This window comes from Pelmatolapia mariae, linkage group LG4 (genome assembly GCF_036321145.2).
Source record: "Pelmatolapia mariae isolate MD_Pm_ZW linkage group LG4, Pm_UMD_F_2, whole genome shotgun sequence".
NCBI lineage: Eukaryota > Metazoa > Chordata > Actinopteri > Cichliformes > Cichlidae > Pelmatolapia > Pelmatolapia mariae.
The window spans coordinates 18,795,118-18,819,740 of NC_086230.1; the positions used below are offsets into that span (position 1 = coordinate 18,795,118).

General features: G+C 40.3%; 1 protein-coding gene across 2 annotated transcripts; it reads right to left on the reverse strand.

Moving 5' to 3' along the window:
* Nucleotides 1–575: 575 nt before the first annotated feature.
* LOC134626180 (neuronal pentraxin-2-like) lies at nt 576–14,711 on the reverse strand. 2 transcript variants are annotated; one of them, XM_063471755.1, is made up of 5 exons: nt 13,711–14,711; nt 11,819–12,062; nt 7,415–7,659; nt 4,338–4,517; nt 576–3,712 (listed from the first exon to the last, which is right to left on the reverse strand). In XM_063471755.1, exons 1-5 carry the CDS (start codon nt 14,158–14,160, stop codon nt 3,485–3,487), a joined length of 1,347 nt encoding a protein of 448 aa, XP_063327825.1. In that variant the 5' UTR covers nt 14,161–14,711; the 3' UTR covers nt 576–3,484. The 2 variants fall into 2 exon arrangements, with proteins under 2 accessions (XP_063327825.1, XP_063327824.1); XM_063471754.1 differs by having other exon boundaries at nt 11,819–12,065.
* Between the last annotated feature and the right edge of the window lie 9,912 nt (nt 14,712–24,623).

Below are 24,623 nucleotides of genomic sequence, written 5' to 3' on the forward strand. Positions count from 1 at the left end.
TACAAGAAAGCTTTCCTTAGATAGTTCAGGCTGTGCTGAAGGATAAAAAGTTGTCATATCAGATACTGACCTTTAATCTTGGTAGAATTGTACAAGCTCAGATTTTTCCTTATATGTTGTATTTCAGATATTTCAGTAAATCACTATCATTTTCCAGCAAACATATAAAGATATGAGCACGGCTCAAGACAAGTACTGTGTTTAAAAATCAAATCACAGTTAATGATGATTAATTGTGATAGTCTTTTCTTCTCCATTGTGACTGTTTACCAGCAACCTGTGACTTGGCTGGTCAATAAAACCCAGGTGATAAGTAGACTACAGGGAAAAATATTGTCCCCGGCCTAAAGTTTATATTCATATACAGATGTGTGTTTATAGAGATTATCTAACACTAATACTGTTATGTTAGTAGCCACTAAAGACTTAACACAGCACATATGCAGTGGAACCCACTGGGATCTGCAAATAGACACTGATGTGCACAACCGGTGAAGTCTCCCATGGAGCGCCACCTCACAGAAACCAAATGAAAGAAAAAAAAAACATAAAGATGTAAAGTTTTATTGATGTCTTCATACAGCTGAGTGCAGATAGAACTGATGAGAAGCCACGAGTTTTTGTCATTAACTCTGTGGCGAACTGTTCTGTAGGCATGTGAAAAAAGAGCCTCAATGAATATTAAAATAAACAAACAAAAAACTAGTGTATCCATCATTTATGTAAATGCAAGTGGGATTCTTTAATTTAACTGCAAATTTTTACTTTACATTTCAGAACATCAAGATGTGCAGTGTTACAGCAGCAATGCAATGAAAATAGATACAGAAATATAGAATATGCAAAACAAAAAAACAAACATAACACATACATATATATATTTCTTTGATGGTATTTTTTGTTTGTTTGTTTTTTTGAAGGCCTCATATTGTTCTCTTATAAAAACAGGGGCTCCCTGGTGCGCCTCCACCAGCGCAGTGGCGACGGCATCAGAACACACAGGGTCGAGAAGAGAATGAAGAAGGCTCACAGTGTCCTACATTGTAGCAGCTCCCATAATCCGCATGGGCAGATTTTTTCATTTCCACCTGGAAGTCTGCCAATCCAGAGGATTTCTCCACTGCTGACAACATTTCATTGCCTAGATGAGAGGACATATCCTAGTCCTACAAATAATATGGCTACCAACTGGACAAGCACCCACGTCTCCATTAAAATTAATGCAACCAAAAATGTTACAGTAAAAAAAAGGAGCTTTTTTAATCTCCCTCAAAGATTAAAGTAAGGTTTCCTAATTTAGAAACATCAGTGAAGAATAGAGCATGACCTTGGCAGGGTTACACTCCTCTCTGACATCATCACTAATGCAGCGCAATGATATTTTAATAAAACATGCTTCGACTGTTTCAAGCGCATGTTCACTTATTCCATCACATCATTAAGTTGCTGCTTAATTTATCACGTCTCGGGAACTTGTTCTCGCTCTTTTAATGGGTGCAAAAGGACATTCAACCAAAAACCTCTGCTGCACGCACATAAAGAGGACTTTAAAACATTGAAAGCAAACACATTTTTGCATTTTCGTGTGTCCCTTGTCGTCTGTGCTGCTGAGCTGCGCCTTAAAAGCTGACCAAAATTTCACAAGAAAAAGCACATATGGTTTTCGCAAAAGGCCATTTTCACAATTAAAAAAACAAACAATTTCTCCATATGTTTTTTTAACATAATGTGCTGCTAATGGACAAAAATCATGAGCAGAAAGCAAGAAAAATACACTTTGCTGAAATCCAATTTCTTGATTTTACATTAAAACACTGTTAACAAAGACACCGAAAAGAAGAACAATCACAAAATGGTCACACGTCTTTATGTTTATGCTATTAAGTGTGGACCATCGCTCTCTGCCACATTCTGTGCTGTCCAGTTACCTACTGCATCCTAGTTTTGTCAGCTGTGTGTAGAAGCTTTTTAATGGCTTTTACGCTAGTATCTACTCAGTCAGGAAAAGTCCACAAGGAGACTAAAAGAAAGCCTAGAGGTGATAACAAAGTTTATATCATTTGTTGCCTCTCTTATATCTGTTTCCTTAGAGGAATCAAATCAAGCAAGTTGAAACAAATGTCCACCACAACAACAAGAAGTAACAATAATTAAGCTGCAAAAAGCGTAAAAGGTTTTATTAACCAAGCAGTTACAAGATCCATCAGTTTCCTATATATTTTTTTTTAAATATAACATATCAATCGATTTAGACTTTTTTTCTGGCTTAGTGTGAGGCAATTAATACCAAACTCCACCTGACAGCAACATTCATAACGCCCACAGAGTGCTGCTCTCATTTGACTTCCTCTTTACATCTCAATATTTTATCAGCTGTGAACCACTCGGCTTAGAGAAACACCAGTGGACCGGGGCCGCTCACCAGCACACTCAATCATTAACACACATAATTACTACCCAGATGAGGAATTAAGGATTGTCCTTGAAGGTCAAACCCAGTCTCTGCCCTCACTGAGCACTCTGCTGGCATCCGCAGCTCGGTTGATTCGCCAGTCCTGGGCAGCTGTCCGACATTGCTATTAACCTGAGCAAAGCCAACCCATCCATAAAGCTGTTTGGGATATGGCAGCTGCTCAAGGGGCAGTGAGGTATTAAGCATAGATTTACAAGAATGAAAATGTCCTCCATCCCTCATAATCTCCAGTCCTTCTACACGCAAGACAAGCCTTACGCACATGAACATACACACACTGACTTATGCAATGTTGTCAGAAAGCGGCATCGACTTGTTTAGACACACCCCGCAACACTGTGTGTATAAACAGAAAGCATGCACTGCCACTTGTGAGCTGCTCAGGCTCATGCATAATATTTAGACAGTCTGCCATGTTGGAATACCTCAAAAATAATCAACAGCGAGGGTTGTTCTCGCCCACTTTGAACTCGCGAGCGTCCACCTCATTTCACCTCACTCCTTGGCTTCTCTGTTTCATTGCTTTTCAAACAGCAAGGAAGCTCACAGCGTGTAGTGCTCTGCCATGTTACTTAGGAATGGTTTTCCACAGCACATCAAAGCCTGTTTGGAGCTCACATCGACTATGAATACAGTGCAGCATTGTCATTATAAGGAATGCAACCAAGAAGAGCTGTTTTCAAAGAGGAGTCGAATAAAAGTTGATCTACTGAGGAGAAAACACGAAATGACAGCAGCTCATATCATTACAGCAGACTGATGCAACGGCACATCTTCTTCAGATAAGCAAACGATTTTGAAATCCCCTCTAACGTCTTAAGGGTTCGAATTGAACGGACACATGAACTTGTGTTTCCAATAAACACAGAGTCTTTGAGATTATGCAGACCACATAAATATGTAAAAATGTTGGACTGGTGCTCTTGCCTTTGGGATTTGAAAGAAGCACCAGTCAGAATATTTAGCTTCCAGAGCCCAGCGGCCACACTGGTTTTCCTGCATCGGATCCTTTTAGGAATCAAAAGCACGGTCTTCACAGATTTCCAGAGCAGCCTTGGTCGCACCTCCAAACACTTCCACGTTAGCATCAATCCAAGGAACCACGTTTCCGGGCATGTAAGCTGAACAGTTGGCCAGGCCCATGATGTCCACGGGCCGCAGTACTCTGTCCCACATGTTGAACTGGCTCAGCTCGCCCACAAAAGCCTGGGTGGCATCAAAACGACCTCCCACAATGTCCTTCATAGAGAAAGAGAACAGAGTTGAGTTTCTAAAGGAAATGTAAACAGACTTTAATTAAAATTAATAAATTCTGTTTGATTTTAATCAAAATGCAAAACAAAAGCAAAAAAACCTAGACCCCACTGCAAATTCTTTTTAGTGTACTGCCACTTTAAAATATCCAAATGCTGTGCAATCTGCAATACTGTGCAATCTGCAGCAATCTCACCTTAAATGTATGAGTGAGGAAAAAAAATCACCTCCTCCTTAAGCTCCAAAGTAATGCACTATGAGTTAATAGTTCTCTGTGGAGATTTTACATCACTGTATATTCCTATTTATACACATAGCGCTGTCATGGAGCTAACCAGCGTAATAACTTGCTAACACAGCTCCCAGGGGTAAAATGTTGCCTTTTAGAAGTGGATGAGTGAGGTAATACTGAAAGGGCCACAATAGCGTGAGAAGAGCCTCTCTACCTCCTCTTCCCTGCTCCCTGCTCAGAGCCTCTGGCGCTGAGCTTGGGGGAGAATACCCCCAGGGATGTTATTGACACAAGGAAAAATACACACATGCACACAGACACACATATACATGCACATACACCTGTTCTTTACCATCAAAGCTTCTCTATTGCTCTCACCTGCTCCTGGCCCAGGATGATCACCCCTCCAGGTTTAATTGGGTGCCAGGGGGCCAGGTTGTCCCCAGTGCCTAAACGCTCGCCATCCTGGTAAGCCTCCCAGAAACCATCTCTAGTTGTCCAGGTGATGCAAATGTGGTGCCAGCGCCCGTCACTCACTGACAGAGGGAGTTGGGCCACCTGATTGAGAATGAAGTGCGAGGTGTGAATGGCGTGAGCACAGTGAGGAAGGCCGAAGAGCGAGTTGCAATGATAGGCAGATACAGTATAAGGGTGCAAGAGAAGTCGAGAGAGGTACAAGTTTAATTGTGGCATGCTAGAAACAAGGACACCAATTAGAAGGGCCGGGGCTTCAAAGAGACAACCCTCTGCAAAGAAATCCCCACATGAGCCGTGTGACATATAAAATTTAGATTACCCAGGTGACATCAAGGGATAGCGCATCCTTCAAAGCAGTCAGATAGCTAACAGCAAAACAGTGTCCTCTTATGCTTTGTTCACAGATCAAAGAAAAACAACCGGTTATTTTACCAGCCAATGACATCATAGTCCTCTGAGGATACAGTGCGGCACATAGGATTATCAGTGTGTACTGTAACTCATTAGCTTTTTTTTATATAACCCTACAGAGCTGCTTTATCCTAATACCTAGTTGTAGATGTAGCTCCAGATGCAAATAAACCCGAAAAGATGGGCAGTCACTCAAAATAAAATTCGACTCACTTGCAATTACAGAAGCAATTGACCCTGTTAAGGACACCAGGCGTTACACTTCACCACAGGGAACACTGGGAAAGTTGTTATAAAGTCTCTCTGATTTGGAGCATTCTGGGCCACATGGACTGTTTAAAGATTCAGGTTGTAAAAATGAAAAAAATAAATAAATAAAAAATAAAACATTCGTCAATTATTCTGCAGCAATGGATTTATGCCAGCTGTGATTCTTTGTAGACACAGAGTTTCGAATTAAAGCACTATATCCACAGGGCATACTCTTGAGAATGACTGACTCATTTTTTAATACTACAAATGACACACTCACACTGTAAAACATACAATTTTGCAGTTATTACATAGTTGAAATGCATATTCTCCTCTCGGCTTTTTAACAAAAAAATAATAATATTTTGACTCGCTATAGCAGGAAAAGCATGCATGTTTCTCTTTTGTTCCATTTCTCTATAAGACAAAACAAGGAAACTGGAGCCTGGAATGGGACACCTAAAATGAAAACCATTGTTGGTATCTACATCTATGCTTTTCCCTCTATGAGATGTCAAAATGGTCCGTGATGTGTTTTATTTAATGTTCAGAGGACTTTCTGTTCTTCATCTCCAGCAGGGTGTTGATGAGGTTCTGCAGGTAAGTGTGAAATGTTTTTAGAAGGTGACGCAAGAAAGAGCGAAGTCATTAAAGTGTCCGTATTCTACAGCAGTGATTGCAGTGATGTTTGTCTTTGCAGACAACCCAACAAAAACGCACCAACTGCATGAATTTTGAATGATATTTGGAAAAATCTGGACCCATCACACATTTGTACACTTGCCAACAAAACAGTGTTACTATTGTACAAGGCCAGCTGAATCCATTACTGATTAAACTCCTGGTAGTCCCATTTGAATGAAAAATTGAGATGCCACCAGCATCTTTTGAACATTGGAGGGGAGAAAAAAAATGACAAAAAATCAACATTTTTTTTTCTTTTTCTGAGACAAAATATACGATGATGAAGATGCTGCTTTATAACAACAAAGACGCTCTCTTCCCCCATAACCAAGTACAAATACATAATACAGACAACGCTGCACTTTTTAATACTGTCGAGGCAGCTTTCTGCTTTCTTCTCAGTATGCTGCCAAATGAACAGCATAAACAATGTGCCCCAGAGGGCCCTGTTATCGCTGCGAACAAGTTTAGCACATGGATGTGCTGCTGCACATACGGTTATCATATTCACCAGCCTCTCCTCGCTCTCTTCTGCTCTCATGCTTTCTGTCTCACTTCCTAACTTCCTTTTTTTTCTTTTTTTTCTGGCACCTTCTCATTTTTCTCCCTCTCTTTACCAACTCTTTCTTACACTGCTCCATCACCTCCAGAGCTTGTTTAATTTCCAACCTCTTTCCCCTCTTTTTCTCAGTCATACTCTCATCATTTTCTCCCACCATCTTTCTATTATCTGCCTGACTTGAACACATGTATAATGCATAGTGAAGGAAAAACTGTGGGTAGACCTGTCTGTGCCAGTAACACCACAAGTAAACAAGATAGTGGGACTATGATTGTTTCCAATGCAGAAAAATGTTATCATAAAATTCCCCAATTTCAACAATAAGCTGTGATATCATAAGACAAAGAAGTGTTAAGTACTACATTGGATAATGTGTGTTCTTAGCTTTACACTAAGAACTTATTTCCCATGAAGCTTTGCTCCCAAGTTTCCATGTGATGTGAAGCTTGACCCTATCACAAAGAAAGCAAAATTTAGCCTCAAAATTTTGCCTTTCATCAATAAAATAATTATAGTTCTTCTGCTTTATGACAAAATTGCATTAAATATTGATAAAAGTTTATTTATTTTTTAACATTTTCTTATGTTTTGGGTTAATTGCGATTACACTGTTTAACTACAATATAACCTCCAAAGGAAGCAAAGAGGACAGGGCAATGAAGCAGATGAGCACATGTGGCAGCACAACTCCTCTAATGAATTACTGTTATTCGCGGGTGTGAGCGAAATGTGGGTCAATGGTATTAAATGTTTATAAGGAGCAAAATTAAATATTCAGAGCTAATGGTCAGCGAATCGCTTCTCGGCTGTATCGTTATTGTGCACACATGTACGTACAGAAGCTATGTGCTTGTTTTGGATCCCAAAGCCGGCTCATTCTTATTCATTCTTTGCATTTAATTAGTGTCTTTGCTGATCCACATTTACGCCCATCATTAGAGCCAGCTGTGTTGCCAGGAAAATAATAAAGGATTTAGAGCATCTGTCTTCAGAAAATCAGGTCAGTGTGAAGGATTTACTCTGCAGCATGAGCAAATGGTGAAATTTAAGTTCATCATAATAGACTTACCTTGTCATTGACTAGTAGCTCAATGGGATTGTTTCCCCATTCGATGAGGACTATCTCATTGGCCTGGCCTGGAACGCCATATGAAAATGGAGTTCCTATTCCCGGACTAGCGCTGGACTTGAGCCACATGCAGACAGTGAAGGCGTACATCTCTGGGAGGCTCTTCTTGATGCGTCCATACAGGTAGTTTGTACGGAGAGGAAGGGACACCTTGAAATCCTCAGGTGACTTGAAGGCATTATTATCTGTTGATAGATGAGGAACACTTAATGTAATATATTCAAAGTTATTTTTAGTGTGTCATGACTTGATAGTTCTGAGGATGATGACAGAAAAAAGAAGATAAGAAAGGGTGAGTCACTGTCACACAGATCACTGCTACTGTCTTGGTAATCCAAAGATGAAATGCAGAGCTTTAAAGGTCCATTTTCCACATTTTGTTTTTTGCCAATTAAGAGCAATTTCAAAAATATGTAGAACAATTGGCAAGGTGGGTTATTGCAGCTCACCTTTGTGCTGTTATTCTTTTATCTTAACCTTTGCTGTGGAGAAGACTGATGAAGTCATAAGAAATGAAAAATGTATTTGCAGTGAAGTGGACTGATTTTGAAAAACAATTACAACTTTCCACTCAGTCCCACTGCATTTCTGTCTTTTTTATGTTTCTTGCTCTTCACTTTTCCCTTTCCTGTTCAAGCTAACTTTTTAACCAGTCAATATTTGACCTAGGCATACTGCCAGTGCACACTGCTGCATATCCATAGCCTCTGTGTTTTCATGATCCTTCACCCTGAAAAGCCTGAAACATCTTAGATAGACACAAATTTGGGACCATAATTCTAGCCTAAAACAGGGAAGAGGTTTCATAGACAGTCACTACAAGATACATACAAGATATTTAATATGAGGTACAGCCTCCTCTGGAGGTGATGCAAACTGTCTCCCATCTGTTCGTGGAATGAACACGTGTCCGGATCTGTTGTTGAGGAATTGCTCTCCATTGCTGGATGTGTGCAGCCTGCAGCTGTGCAGTGGTCGCTCTGTGTGGCTAATGAGCACGTTGGGCCAGCAGGTCCCAGGCATGTTCAGTGAACCATATGAAGACTAAATGATGGCCAAGAAACTGTCTGGATATGTTCTTGATTTAGAAAGATCTGTGCTATTCTGGCAATGTGAGGACAGGCATTGTCCTGCTGAAACAGCTGCAGGGTGGGGGGCTACCACAAGAATAGCACAAGCACAGGTCGGAGGTTGCACGTCTATCCAGTCAGATTTCCACCAAGGATAATCAGATCAGAGATGGTGCTCTCATAGGCATGCAAAGTTGTAGCAACGGCTTGGACATGCATGTCAGCATCCAACATGCCAACAGGCTGGCCTTGTTTGACTTCATTCAGTCATAGCACAGTGGCACTGATGACAGTGTTGTACAAACACTGTTTTTGTCTTCTAACATTTATGGCTTGAGCATCCAATAACTTCAACCAATTATTTTAAAATTACCAATCACAAATGGTTAAAACCAACTTAAAACTACTCACAGAAGATATTTGGGCTTTCCAAGAGATTAAAATCGTCTGATGAGACTACACCAGCAGTTGGTCACCAACTTTTCTTTTTTTTAGTCTAAAATGTTGGCATTCAAGTGATTAACCATAACGAGTAACAGTGCAAGTTAACAATTAAACACTAGCATTGTTATCTTTATGAGCTGGAACAGCCTGATGTTAGCATGCTAAATTTGCTGAGTAGCATGAGCACTGAGTCTGATAGATTTGCAGGTGTCTGGTGAAAAATTAAAAAAAGAAAAAACCTTTATGAGTCCTATTAAATCATATCTATACCAAATTTCACAGTGACAATGACTGCAAAGAAAACCTATATAGCAGCAGAGTGGTGCAGTACAACACTATGTTTCCCCCCTTGCTTGTGTGACTTCTCTCTGGGTACTCCGGCTTCCTCCCATGATCCAAAGACATGGATGGGGTTAATAACAATTCTAAATTGGCCATAGTTGTGAATGTGAGAGTGAATGGTTGTCTCTCTGTGTTGTCACCATGATAGATTGACAACCTGTCTACTGTGCAGCCCATGTTTCACCCTGTGACGGCATTCCTGTGGCCTTCAAATTTCAAGTTTTCTTTTTTCATATTCATGTAACAATGGCACACGGACTTCATTTGGACAAGAAGTTTCCAAAGAGAGACACAGAGAGAAAGAGAGAGTAAATCTAATGGCCAGCTCTCTTGTAGTGGTCGGGATATTTTCAGATTTGAGTAAAACATGAATTTAGTGGATTGAGAGTGCCTAACAAGCAAAAGATCTCTGGGAAAACACACAAGACTCTGCCAAATAAAACATGTGGAGTGACCATTTGTGAATAAAGGAGCAGCTGAAAGTAGCATCTTCTTCTAGTGAAACACAAAGTTAAAAAAATAATGTTGACGCAAAAAGAAAAGCCAGGAGAAATCAGGAACTGTCACCTGGGGACCGCAAATGTCTAGCATCTTGTTCTATTGATTACTGAGATGCCCGAGTCTGGACCAAAATGCTGAACTGACCATGAACCGGCAGACAGACAGGGGAACTGGCTGACACACTGCTAACCTTGGAGTCATGACTTGCTCCAGGCTTGTTTACCAGGTGTTTCCCACTCTGAGGAACACATCGCCGGCAGATAGTTCAAGAATTTAACAAAAAAGTTTCACCGTATAAAACTGTGAATAACTTAAGGATTTCATCATCTACAGTAGACATAATTATTAAAAGATTCAGAGACTCTAGAGCTTCCTCTGCACTTTGAGACCCTTATAAGGCACAGCAATAAAACCACGCTATCCTGGGCTGACTGATCAAAATTAGAAGCTCCGGTTTTCTCCAAGTATTATTATCAGCTGTTGACAGCTTCTGAACAGCTGTAAAGAAGAGGTGAGGTGGCATTAAAAGTGCTTCTGTGCCAAATTTGTAAACACCGTGTTGGCATCACATGGAAAGATTAGCATTTTATTTTTTAGGAAAAAAAATCCAATTTCAATTTTGTCAGTTTAAAAATTTCATTAAAAAATCTTTGTCATCAATTACATCAATACAGGTTTTACAGTATTTTCAATTTGTTTCCATTGAAATTTGTATGAAATTTCAACTTTTAAAATTGTAAATGCACAAATTTTCATCCTCCAATGTTATTATGTTAGTGCGCCAATTCACTGGATTCATTTCTGCTCAAACTCAAAGCTTGGAGTTAGTTATTTAGCTGTTGGTCAGTTGAGAAAAAAAAGATGGCAAATTTTATTTTTTAATATTTAAGACTCTGAATAGAGGGGCGAACAAGAAATCAATGTGTACTGAATTTTTTTTTAAATGAAAGGATAGTTGTGAAAATCACACATAATATGATTTTGTGGTTGATTTGCAGGAAAGTAACACATTTCAGGTTTCAAAGTGGTGGAATCAGAGTTTTACCTGTGCTGAGCACAATACTCGGGCCTTATACACCGCTAAAAACCACAACTCCTCTGGTTATATTGTGCAACTTTAGCACTAAAATAAGGCTTTACAGTGCAGACCATTTTAGAATTAAATTGGTTTGACTGCTGAACCGGTCAAATCAATTTAACCTGCAGAATTAGAATGTGAAATGTAAAATCTAAAAATGTGCACTGAGCTTTAAGTCAATACTGTTCTATAAACTTGCATATTTTACTGTAATGCACAGGGCAGATGATACCAAGCTGTTGGAGAGCTATCACCAGTGTAAAAATCTTCACAAATCCAACTGACACAACAACACCACACCACAGCCTTGAAAATCGCTGTGGAATTGAATTGACATCGCTCTGGCACAGATTTGATATAAATTGAACTAAATAAGTCTCACAATGTAGCATTTGTTGAAGGGTTATTGTACTGACTTGCAATATCATACATGCGGTTGTGTTATTCGGTCCACTGCCCATCTGAGCGATTAGCTTTAGCTACCCAAATCTATAGCTTGTATCAGACCCCTGACTCTATCAGCTAAACCTTAGGGGGGTACATGGGGAAAACAGGAAATAGGTGAGTGGCGGGATCATCTTCTAAAACAGTTTTCCTTCCAGCAGACATATTTTGTGGTATTTTAACATGTACCATCAAAGTGATGCCCTGGAGTGTGGACATCTCTTGAACATTTCTTAAACTCATTAAGCATTCAATGTTGCTTTTCAAGCCTTATTTTCAAGACCAGGAACTTCTCTGAGAATGGCTCTGAGAAAAGGATCACTTTTACTTGCATCATCAGAAAAGTGCACAGGGATTGACTAATGAGTTCTAAATCCAGCAGACAACAAAAAGGGGGAAAAGGAAAAAAAAAGTTTGGCATTAAATTTTGCCATAAAATTTCCCAGCTCCCATTGTATCACTTACTTTTTTCGAGCTCTGTGATCCTCTCCAGGAGGGAATTGAGCGCACTCTCAGTGCGTTGGCGGTGGGCTGCTGTTTCATTGTAGAGCTGGCTCTTCTCCTCCTCCAACTCAGCCACCTTCCGGAGGAGCTGGGTCTCCAGCGCCCCCAAACGTTGCCGCAGCAGCTCCCTGAGCTCTGGTGGCAAGGGAGTCAGGGCCGAGACACCAGCGGTTGACACATTTGTGATGGGGAGACGCAAACTCTGCTGCTGGGAGATGGATAGATAGATAGATAGATAGATAGATAGATAGATAGATAGATAGATAGATAGATAGATAGATAGATAGATAGATAGATAGATAGATAGATAGATAGATAGATAGATAGATAGATAGATAGATAGACATTTATATAAATACCCAGATTTGCAGTAGATGACTGAAGTTATCTATACATTGATATCTGATATTCTTTTAGCACTATTGTTTTTGATACAGCAATATCAACATGAAGACACTGATTGGTGACCTGCCATATATCTGTGGATGTGTTGGGTAATTGGTAGATTGCACAATGTTTGTCTCCAGGTTGTTTTTGGACATAATGAAACAGCTCTACAGCCTCATGTTTATAGGGGGTGCATGGTTTGATTGTAAAATGGCCCTCAGACATTTGTTTAGTTTCCTTTGCTGCCTGGTTCGCCATGGAATTCAGAAACCTTGTGGCACAGCCGTCTGATTTATTTTTTTGCCTGACACAATGGCACCATCCCAGAGCCTCAGTTGAAGAAGTTATTTGGTGATCTGAGACTGAAATCTGAAGCAAACAGTCACATGGTCCTGACTGCAACTGTTGATGTGTGTAGATGGCTTTGATATGAGATGCACATCCTACTCTAGACAGCCATATTGCTATCAGCAACACCGGTTTTGCAATAATCAGGATGTTAAGCAGGTCCAGATCAATAGATATGTGATTAAAATGCAATGTAATATGTATCCTTATGACTGCAGTGCATCCTTCATCCAATCGGGGTATTGAAGCTTCCAATCAAGTGAAGAGGGAGAGGAGGGAAGGGAGTAGAGAGATAGATGGATCAGCAATGCAGTATACGGAATATAAAAATAGCCTTGAATTTAAAAACAGTATTATAACTGCTTATGGCATCAGGGCTGTCAGCTGGTGAAAAACACAGTGCGCAGTGACATGACATAAGCGACAAAGCTAGGGCTTATGTTAGCGTCTACTGCATGTAAAAAAAAACAAACGAAAAAAATCCACTTCACTATAGTTGACCTCACTATCGGCTAAATGTGATCTTTGAGCCTTGTAGAATTAAATGGGACTTAGCAGAGGGCTGGTGATGGTGCAGAACTCTCAGGCAAACAAGACAAACCATTAAGCATTTGATTTGATTTGAAAATGTAATGCTCTGATGCAGGTAAAATCTGGGGAAATCAAAATCATCAGCTGCCATGAATAATTAGCCACACGACCGCAAATAAAAGCGTATGTGGAACACATACACGCGGTACTCTTAAATTATTCAAGGTTGCTTTGCAAATTCCTGCACCACATGTATGATTACACCTTTGACAAGATTTTTTTTTTTGTTACTCATCTCTTATTGATGGCTCTTATGCAGTGGGTTTCGCCATCAGAGATATCTTTTAATGATTAAAGGGGTATTGATGTGACATGCCCATTACGTGACCCTTTGATCTCCCGATTCCCCCGAGAGGTCTCCTGCGGCGGGGAATATTATCAGACGCGCAATGCTCTATAGTAATACATGATAGTAGAGGGGGGGAAACTGGAAACGATGCAATGGTGCATCTTATGTTCACGGGGGGTGAGAGGGAAATAAGACAAAAGTGCTTTTCTTATATGTACACAGCATGTTTCCACCTTACCTCCAAGTTCTCGAGCCGACCTTTAAGACTCTGCATGGTCTTGCCCAGTTGATCTATAGTTTCACTGGGGTCCCGGGGCAAGTCTCCCATGGTGTTCTTGCCGTGCTCCTTCCGTCTGGAGCCCTGACCTCGGGACTTGCCCTGCGACGACTCGTCGGCTGCCGCCTCACAGCGCGCAAGCTTAGAGTTGAGCTCCTTGATGGTTCCCTGCTGGCTCACGATGGTCTCCTTCTGCTGCAGGATGGTCTCCCTAAGCTGGATGATCGTATTCCGAAGCTCGTCCTCCACTGGGCTGCTGCTCTGGACACGGTTCCCCGTAGGACCATACCCGCAGCCCGGCTCTGCGCCCGGAGGAATAGCGTTGCATACAAAGCGGCTACCTGTAGCATCCTGGCTTCGCACCGCGTGTCCAGCGACTAGATACAATAGTCCAACTACTAAGGCCAGCATCCTGACAAGGTAGACTACACAAATCCCACCGTAAAAAAGGGGAAAATGATCCTAAATTACGCACTTAACGTTTGAAAGTCTTCTGTAAAATAATAATAAACAAAAAAAACCCCAAACTTCCTACAACACAACTCATTCATTCAAGTGGCCGCGGACATTTTTCTGGACTTTCAAAGTGTAGCAAGAAGAAAGAAAGGATGAAAAAAAGATCAAACTTCATCTACAGTGTAACCATGGCAAAAACTAGATCAGAATCCGCAGTGAAAAATCATAACAGCAGACATCCACCAAACTCACGGTCCTCTTAAATAAATAGACACCAGCAAATCTAAATTCTTTCTGCAGATGGTGCAAGAAAAACAGGTTTTGATAACTCCTTTACTGGGAAATGAGTTGCAGTCTATTGAGTTGTTATCATCACAGAGAAAGAAAAAGAGATGGAGAGGGGGAAAAAACCCCAAATCGGGCTGCAGAGAACTCAGTTTTGCTGTCTTGCCTCTCCGGTTGGTTGGATTGTGAGTGAGTGGTGCTGAAAAGACAGCGACGCTGCTCAGCCAGATTATTATGGGGAGGTGCGCACTGGAGCATCCGCTCATCAGTGGAGCGCTCAGGTTATTCAGCTTCAGCCTACGTCATCACTGAATCCTAGTGGAGCGGGTGCGCGCTCCAAGTGTCTCTCATTGAGTTTTTATGACCTGTTTAGAAGCGCTGAAGCTTAAAGATGTAAAAGATTCTTTTTTTTATTGTGTTTCTTTTTATTAAACAAACGCACCGATAGGGAATGCTTCGCCTCTCAACGACCCGTAGAGCCTATTATGGAATACACAGGAAAATGTCCCCACTGGGAATAAACATGTACCACAGACTCAATAATGTGACACCCCTGACGGATTTAATTTAATAGCTGTCGTGATCTTGCGTCGGCTCTTTCTCTCTCTCGCTCTCTCGCTCTCTCTGACCCACAGTGTCTCAGCGTTGAAGTAAATGGCGTTTTTTTCCCAAGGTGCTCTAACTGTAAGGTCAAACATTAAGATTAAAACACATTTTTCCCTATTCACACACTGATAATATTGAAAAGGGTTTTCATTTCTTGCAAAATAAAATATCCAGTGACAGACTGTTAAAATGGGATAGTTAAAGGTGTATTTGCACCAAAAGTTACAGTGAATAAGCCACTGGTTTGTTATTGAAACTTCATGCTGTTACAGAATATAAAGCATAAAAGTGTGTGCTTCTTTTTAAGTGTTAATCCTCAGTCATTTCTCTCTGCAGGGGGTCTATCTTTGGGTCCAAGCTCCACCAATTTAATGAGGCTACACTCTCTCTGTTAGATAGAAAAAAAAATGATAAACTTAATTTGTGTCATTTGAAGTCAAACTGGGCCAAATATAATTACCAAATTATGTTGCAAACATTTTCTAACATTTGAATCCAGTCCCTGTAGATGTAAATCTCACACTAGCTTCCCATTTTAATGTGGAAACCTGTCTAAACTCTGAGTTAAACTGCAATCACAACATCTTTTCGGGATAAGAGCTCTTCTCACAATACCCCGAAGACAAAGAACAATATTTGTAAAAAAGAAAAAAGAAATAAAAGAGAGAAGTCTTTCTATTACCAAACACACAGCAGTGGTATGGTGTAGCGTGTGCAACATGATTTAAAGTCATCTTTTCTATATAAACCTGGAGGCAAACATGTGTAAGTAGAAGATGAGGTCATTAGCCTCACTAGGCTTTCACAGTAGGGAGGGTTTGGCACTCCCTTTAAGGGAGCAGGTGTCTGTCAAGTATCTAGTAAGAATAGTATGAAAAACTTCAAAGCCAGACACCGGCTGAGTTTATATTATAAATCCAGCTCAGCACACCTGATATCACGCACTGAAACTTTTTTTTCCCCTTGCCTCATCAACCTTTATTTCTCTAAGATGTTTCCACTCAAATTCTGAAGCAGTGGGACAGCGACAGCTCCTGCCGGATGCTCTCTTAACATGGTGTGCAGGATTACCACGCTGCCCATCACAGCCATCATCTCCAATCTGTTTGCAGGGCCTAACAGCTAAATGTCAGCAGGCATTAATGCACACTCAGTGTACAATGGGAGGGGAACAGCCCATGGAAGTCACTGCTAAGGGAAGCAGTTTCTAATATGACAGGTCCCCCGAGAGAAGGGACGCACAATCACCATGGCAACTTTATCTTCTAGCTGGCTGCCCTCCAACCCCAACATCCCCTCTCTCCACTCTTTCCACCCCACCTCAGCGAGGAAAGGAGCTGGCAGAGGTGAAGCGGGAGCGCTGAAGACTGAGCAGAGATGACAACTTTCACTTCAAAGTTGATGGGATAAAGTTATTTCCTTTCATGTTGCAGCTGGTGAGCGCCGGGGTGAAGCAACTTTCCCTTCTTTTTTTGGCGCCTCAGTGAGGGTTAAGAAGTCAGCAGGGATTGAACTCTTATCCTAAGCTGAGTTTCCCATCTAAATGAATACATGTCAAAACTAGGTTGCTCTGCTTGCCACTTTATACAAGACAATAAATCTTGGATGAGCATCCAAAAAAACAGAAACAGTGCTGCATGCAGTGGTGAAACACAACGCAGTGACAATACTACACTTCTCAATGCTTTGCAGATGCTATTTTATGGTTGCAACTACTGTGTGACTTTACAGAAGTGCATTAAGTAATGAGCAGTTTTCAACATAATTCTAGCCACCACAACCCTCTGACCTATACAGCCTTCAACATAGTTTCAAAACAGATTAAAAGACTGTAATTTTTAAATATTACACAGCTGATGTCTGAAATATCACATTTCCTTTCTTTAGGTTTGGATTGCTTACCTCATAGACAAATAGATTCATCATACACTCGTACACATAGATTGTGATTTGGTAAACACAACTAACACAGATAACATGTGAATTTCCCCATTGCATTAGGAATCAAATCACGTCCCCTCCACAGATTTCAAAGATCTCACTGATGTAATGGCAACATCAGCGTCCTAGCAACTCTCATTACCAGCTGCTTTTGACAGTAATGCTTTTGGGTCTATTTAAGACCTTAAGGAGTGTGATTCATTACCCCCCTCCCCCACTCTTTACTCATTCTGTGTACTCATTCTTGCTCACCATGTGATATTTCACTACTTTCAGTTCCACCTGTTGAGTGTGATGTAAGCGCCACACTCACAGAGCATGACACATTACAATGGCTGTTTGATATTTCCGCGAGTCACATTGTCCAAAAACACTGAGCGCATCTTCCTGTGTTCTCAACATCCCTCGAGCCACCCAGTGCCCCCCTGCTGCCTGCTACCTGCTCAGCAGCATGCTCGTAGCCATCAGTTCTGCGAATTAGAGTCTGGCACAGCTGCCGCACTGCAAGCAAAGGGAAAGTGCACGCATACTGCACACAAACCCATGCCTGCGAAGGCAAGCATGAGGCACTTGCGTTATGTGAAAGTCAGTCTCAGATATAATTCTGTTTGATGTGTATTTGTGTGTCTGAGGAGAAAATGACAAAAAAATATATAGCATGTTTCATTAAAAGTGAAAAAAAATATAATGTATGAAACATGTTCTATATCAGGCAACAAAGGACTAACCACCAATTTCAAAGTCAAATGAAGTCTTCAATACAAAACCTGGTGGTGCTTACCGTACTCCACCTGCTGTACTACATCTCTAACACACACGTTGCGGTAAGGTGTTAGGTTTAAAGGACATTTTTTTTAATGCTGCTGCAGAACACTCATGCATACTGTTCATGTAGCATCTCATAAGCAGCCCCCATCTGCCAACAGTAATGCAGCTTGAGGATGACTTTGTGTGGGAATAATCATGTTTGCGACACACTCCCTGCTGGTGCTGCAGTTACTCAGCGACTCCATTCATTTCTCATATCAGCTGTCAGCCTCCAGCACCCCTTCATGGCAGAGGAATATTGTGAGCTGATGTCTTGGCTTTGTTCATCTGGTGTTTGCGTTCCTGGCAATATGCTGTTGGCTGCTTTGCTGGTCTGCTGCAGATTTGCTTGTAGGCGACGCCTTGGCATCTGATGTCTGACAATCTCTCCTCTTATGCGGCTGCTGTTGCCAAGTATACTTATGATGACCACTCGGTCAAGAAAAGTTCATGGTTAACTTAGCAAAGGTCAGTTGTCAGCAGATGATAGAAACCAAACAGTGGACTGTTTTGTAAAAGTCCAACTACTGACTGAAAAATCAACTGTGGACAAAGAAAACCATCTCCATTTGTGAACTTTTTGGCTGTATTGCAATGTACTTCATCTTTGCACTGAAATGAAAAAGAGTCATAGTCATAGGCTGCTCGGGACTTCATCACTCAGCATAAACATACTTATATGTTGTTTTACTCATTTGCTTGGGAGGAAAGCATCAACTATAGTTTGATTTATCAAGGTCATGCACTAGTTAGTATTTAATGTGTCCCTGAGGTGCCTATACTTTCTGGATAGTACATTTACTGCATAGTTAAAATTGTTTACACACTTTTGAATAGTGATGTCAACTCATTTTAGATTGTGGGCCACATACAACCCACTTTGGTTCTTAGTGGGCTGGACCAGTGAAATGACCCTTTCTGTCAGTGTAAATACATTTAACTAAACATTTAATCCCTGAAATGTTTACATTTAAGAAAAAAGTGCAATTTCAACAGTATGTCTCAGTTTCTCTACATGATAAATGTGTAAAAAGACAGAAAAGCTTCTGGTAGCCCATTGCCCAAACTGTTTATTTATAAAATAATAAAGTTTTTGTTAATTCACAGATTTCTTAAAAACTTGGATCCACTATAATAAAAACAGAAATGTCTATAGCAAATAGTGGAAAAACAACTTTCCTCTGATTTAATTATTTATGTATTACTCTACTACCTTGGTGTAGTATAAATGGCAGTGCAGGTCTTTATTAATAGGAACAGCTGCAAAACGTATGGCAATAAAAAAAATCTAAAAAAATCTAATCTAAAAAAATCTAAAAAAAATTCTAAATCTATGCATTCCTTCACAAAGCCTTTCTTTGGAAGTCTTTCCAAAGAAAGGCTGGGCCCCTGGTCTTATATTTGGGAGTAGGTTCACTGTGGGAGCCTAAAGTCAAACCCCACAAATAGTCTTTTTTTGTTCATACTGGAGTAAGGTTTTCTAAAACAGGCCTGCACCAAAACTCATGAACAGTCTTGAAACGAACCGGCGGAGGAGGATACGGCACAGAAAACAAACACGGTAATCTTTGATCCCTCTAATTTCAGTGCTGGGTGACACATCCCAGTGAAATTAGACAATTATTTCTCCACATGTGCATCATTACACATTGGCCCTTTACGCAGCTATCATGCCGGATGTAGGGCAGCTGCCTTTTATAAATAAATAAATTAAAAAAATAACAAGGACTGATTGACTTTGTTCAGAACCCTGCCAAATCCTTTGATGTCGAGAGTGGCATTGAAGAGAAGCAGACAAGAGATTCATCAAGTTCAAATTGAAAAGAACTTAATCTCTGTCTGTGTTGGGAATGTTATCAAGCTGCTGAAGTGCTCGCCTTGGAAAAAGTGGGGAAGGATGTGTGAAGACAGGTGGACTTAACTAGGGCTTTGCAATGACCTGAACCCTGATGCAGGGCCACGTATGACACAACACAGTGTTTTAACAGGTTGTCTAAAGTGGAAAAAAACCTGTCTTTTTCCCTTGCATCAGAACATTCTGGGTTCTTTCAATTAGAACTTGCATGACACTTATTGATTTAACTATTATCAAGTAAACTATGACTTACATCCCCGAGCTTTGTGCTGTTATTCATCTTTACAGTCTTTCTTCTAAGCAATATGCTACATTGCTCCCAAGGCTGTGAGCACTGCATCATGTGGAAGTGCAATAAGGTCCAGTTCGCACTTTATGGCCTAACACACAGCTCTTAATGACTGGTCCGTAAATGAAAACAAACAGGGTGGCTCACAGGTTGCATTATGCAATTCACATGCTGCCATAGGGAATGGCCGCCCACAAACACCACATGGCCCGCCACCATCGCCTGGCCATAAGACTCTGCCTGACTCAGTGTTTTTGCACGTGTTATAATTTGTGTATGTATGTACTCTCTATTGTAAAAATGAGATGCAGTAGCTTCTAGGAAAACATTTATAAGATAAGAAAACAGAAGGGAAATTATTTAAAGCTCAAATTCTCTGTGCAGTCCTCCAGTGCAACGTCTCTCCCCGCCTCTGTTGTTGAGTAACATAAGATACACTCAGCACTCACCGAGACGCCCCTCAGCACAACAGTGATGGTTGTTGTTAACTTCTGAGGAGAGGGTTTTATCTCTTTCTGTGTTTTAATAATTCGCTGTTTGGAGGGTTATATGAGGAATGTGCTTCTCAGTCCCAGGAGAACTGCTGGCCTTGTCTTCCTGCTTTGTGATCAGAAAAACCGCTCCCATTTTAAATTAAGCAATTGAAAATCAATTAACCTCTAAAGCATGAACAGTCGATCCTCTAAGCAAGAGTTCTGCAAGATGATACAAGCATGGCTCATTTGAAGGTGATAAAAGTAACCTTTGGGTCGTTTTCTGGTACTTTTATTGCTCTTATTGCCAAAGTACCCATTTAAACTAGAAGTGCTTGCTGCAGTTAACTAACCCACATTTGAACCTTGAATGATAACTCAAGTATTTGTTAAACTCTATGCAAAAAAATGATTTATTGGCTGGCTCTAGGCCATAATTTTACACCCGCACAGGTCTGCAAAGAACAACCTAAAGTACAATGGAAGATATATGATAAACAATAAAATATACAATTCTACATGTAATCTTGTAATCAATGCAATAAGCAAGTGAATCCAAAGCTGTCCCTTCTTTGTCTTTTCCTTTCATGCAAATGTGCACAAATATAAAAATGCAAGACTAGTATTTTATGTCCTTTTTGTGAGTTCAGGTAACAGATATTTTTGGGGATTTAGTGCAATCCTTCAGCAAGCAACAGGTACTATAAGGACAAAACTGGTGCGATAAACATTTGTTGATAATAACAGAAAAGTCTGTGGAAAGCCATCAGTATTTAAAATTCTCCACTGATATCTGGGACCCACCCCAAATAAATGAGCGTTCAGTGTTCAAAAGGTCTGCTGGTGTCTCATAATATCATAACTGCGGGTGCTGTCTGCCAAATGTGGCTGTTTTTGATTAGAAGCAGGCCACGGGGGACTGAGCCAAGGTCCAGCTGTAGCAGGTTGTGGCTGGACTGGGAGATGGAGCATGGTGGAGGGCGGAGGGGTGCGGGGCAACAGGCCTGGCAGCATCCACGCCCAGGGGACATGCAAGATTGAGACCGAACCTTCTGCATGTGTAGGTTGCCAGATGTTCTCTGGACAAAATATAAAGCTGCCTAGCCCAGCAGGGGCTAGCCAAGAGAAAGCCAGTAGCTGTGTCTTTGTCATGGAATCCAATAGGCTCACATTGCTGGACTACCAGCTGTCAGTTTATGAGTTTTGGTTTGTCTCAGCAGGAAGCCGAATAATTTGGGAGCTTTTTTATTTATTTATTTTTGTCTGTACTGACTTATTATTGGTTAACTTTTTCACTCCCTTTCCTCACAATACAAAGTAAAGAAGAAGAATATTTTAGACCGGCCTTCTTGACAGACTTCCCAAGTCTCACTGATCACGTAAGCTTGCCAAATGGCTCAGGAGTCACAGGAAGCTGCGAGCGCCACGTCATGTTGGACTGTGATCTTTGATCACAGATCTCACATTTCAAGTAAAAGGTCAGGATAATACCATCATGCCACTGTTGCAGTGTTGTCAGAAAGGTGTCAGAGTACAGGTTAATTGTTGAAAACATACTTTTTTTTCTCCTTTTCACAAATCTGTATTGCACAGAGAGCTAAATCCATGTGGAAAATACACGCAGCTTGCATGAAATAGTCAGGTGTCATTTTGTTTGTGATTTGTTTTTTTCATCTTTTATCTGTCTGGATGTTATATCTGAAATCTAGGATTGTGATTATAGTTGTTGTTTGTCTGTAGATGTGTCTATAATAGATCTGCACTATAGCTTCAATAATGAGATTGCTATCAGATAATGTCTGAATGCTAAAGATCAACATCCCAATATTCGACAATAACATCAAATAAACCCTGCTGACTGTCATCTGCGCACTGCTGCGTGGATGACTCCCAAATGGTTGTTACATTTTAGTTCAAATTAAGGATCCAAATAAAGAATACACAAGGCAGGTATAAAGAACAAAACTCTGGCTGTAATTAAAGCTGGTGAAAACCTACAAGAAGATCAAATGAGGAATAACAAGCAGAAAAGGGAGAGACGAATAAACAAAAAGGTGTAGCAGTTCACTACATCTTAACAAAGATGTAAATTAAACTACCGTGTAGATTACCAGTGAGAGTTTAAAGTTATTCAAGCACATTATTGTATTCACTGATTTGTTTTCTCTCAACCACGTTGCTGAGGGTCAAACCACATAAAAGAGGATGACAAATTGCAAGTAAATATGGAAATGTGGAAATAATCTGGCTCATTTGTATGTCTAACTTTTCCAGACTCTATGAAAGCATAGCATAGATCCATACATGGATTTTTTTAATTGTTCTTTTCTCTAGTGCTTTGATCCATTTGGGCTGAGTTTAGTGTTTTCATTAGACAGTCGATTCAGCCATCATTTTCAACTACTACATCACTGGAAATTAGGAAAATTTAAAATAACAAGTTTCAGTGTGAAATAAAGTTTTATTTCCTTAATCATGCCAGCAATTTAAACAAAGCAAACTTGTGATGCAAACTTGGCAGAACAAAAGGAGAGCCTTTATTGAGGCTGATTAAATCTAAAACAAGAAATCCCAAAAAAAAAAGCACAAAACAAAGTTCAAAATCCTAAGGAAATCAGAAGGAACCCACACAGGCAATATAATAAGAACAACAGCGCAGGGAAACAAGAAATATGAAGCTATGAACACTATGAGGTAATGAGGGAAGAAATAGCCAGGTAACAAGAGGTAGCTGAAACTAATCAGATAAAAGGGGAAGTAAAATCAAACAGAAGAAATTACAGACAACAAACTACCAAAATAAAATGGGAAGTGAGCTGCATAACTACAGGAGGAAATGTAGGCACGCTGTTAAACTTAAACTAGGGCTGATGAAACAAATGGATGGGACAAGAAACAATGATGGAAAAAAATAAACTCTGAAATAATCTGGAATTAAGAGTTCAGAATTGAACAGACTGAGGAAACTGATGAAGATAAAAATATAAACAATAAGGAAACTTGTAAGGAATCAAATGAGGAATCAAACAGAAAATATTTAATAATAAACAGAACTTGAATGTCCAGTGTTGGGTAATGAAAGGCATCTCAAGCTTAGGATTTATGTGTATTCCTAGTTGTCCAACATCCTAGATAACCCTGTCCCTCCCAGGGTGCATAACTCCAGTAGGTTGCTGAAATAGATTCCAGGAACTGTCCATACTTTGTAAAGACTATGCTCCTCAAATGATATGTGTTGCATTTATAAAAACTATCTTGAGGGAAACACAAAGATGTACGGCCTTGGCTGGTCTTTTGTTATTCATGATAATGGCTGGCTGCCAGCCACATAAAGTGTACATGCTAACTTCTTCCCTTTCTTCTCCACTGCTGTATAAATGCCACTATCTTCTTTGTAAATGTATAAGCTTAGACATCATATGGTATAGAAAGAGACAACACTATACTGGACTTAGGCGGTGTGCTCTGAAGGACTTATCAACTCCATTTGAAAGCCATGTAAACATCTTTTTTGGTTTGATTTAGCTGTCTGTACATGCTGTCTTGTCCTTGATATGTAGCATCTGTGGGTATTTGGATATCTAAGAGGAAGGAATAACCTCTGACGTGTGAAATCTGCTGCAACCTTCAGCCAGAAGACCTCAGGATTATCAAGAAACAGAAGATGCTCTTTTTAATGTCTTTGAAGAAACTGTTGGCCTGTAGTTCAATCGCCAGCTTAGTGTTCTTGGAATTACTTTCACCCTGAAATGTTTACAGGCAGGTTATGTCCCAGTGAGGTGCAGCTGTGTTTGATATAGAGACTGGTAGGTAATCTCTAGCTGTGAGAGCTCATAGGTTATACTTGTAGCACACATTATAGCACAGCAACTCGTGACGAGATGCTAAGCAGCTAAGTAGCAGATTTCACAAACAACAGCCGACCATATTATTGATATTCAGTAGTAGTTCACTAGTTGATTGTCAACTGTCATCTTCATCAGCATCTTGGCTTTCTATTTTCTCTTTAAGGTCTTGAGCAGTCATGGTGAACACAGTTTTACCCCTTTACTCCCTCGCATGCTTCTTTGTAATCCACCAAATTCACAATCTTTGCTTTTGTGCATAATTTCACTCACAATCTTATCTGCAGTAATTATGTCAGCTATGCTTTGTAGCCAGA

Excerpts from the sequence above, each read along its gene's own strand:
- LOC134626180 (XM_063471754.1), bottom strand. The coding sequence starts at position 14,160 with ATGCTGGCCTTAGTAGTTGGACTATTGTATCTAGTCGCTGGACACGCG. Across the intron at positions 12,066-13,710 it reads GTCGGCTCGAGAACTTGGAG|CAGCAGAGTTTGCGTCTCCC; the intron begins GTAAGGTGGAAA and ends TCCATCTCCCAG. Across the intron at positions 4,518-7,414 it reads AGCTACTAGTCAATGACAAG|GTGGCCCAACTCCCTCTGTC; the intron begins GTAAGTCTATTA and ends ATTCTCAATCAG.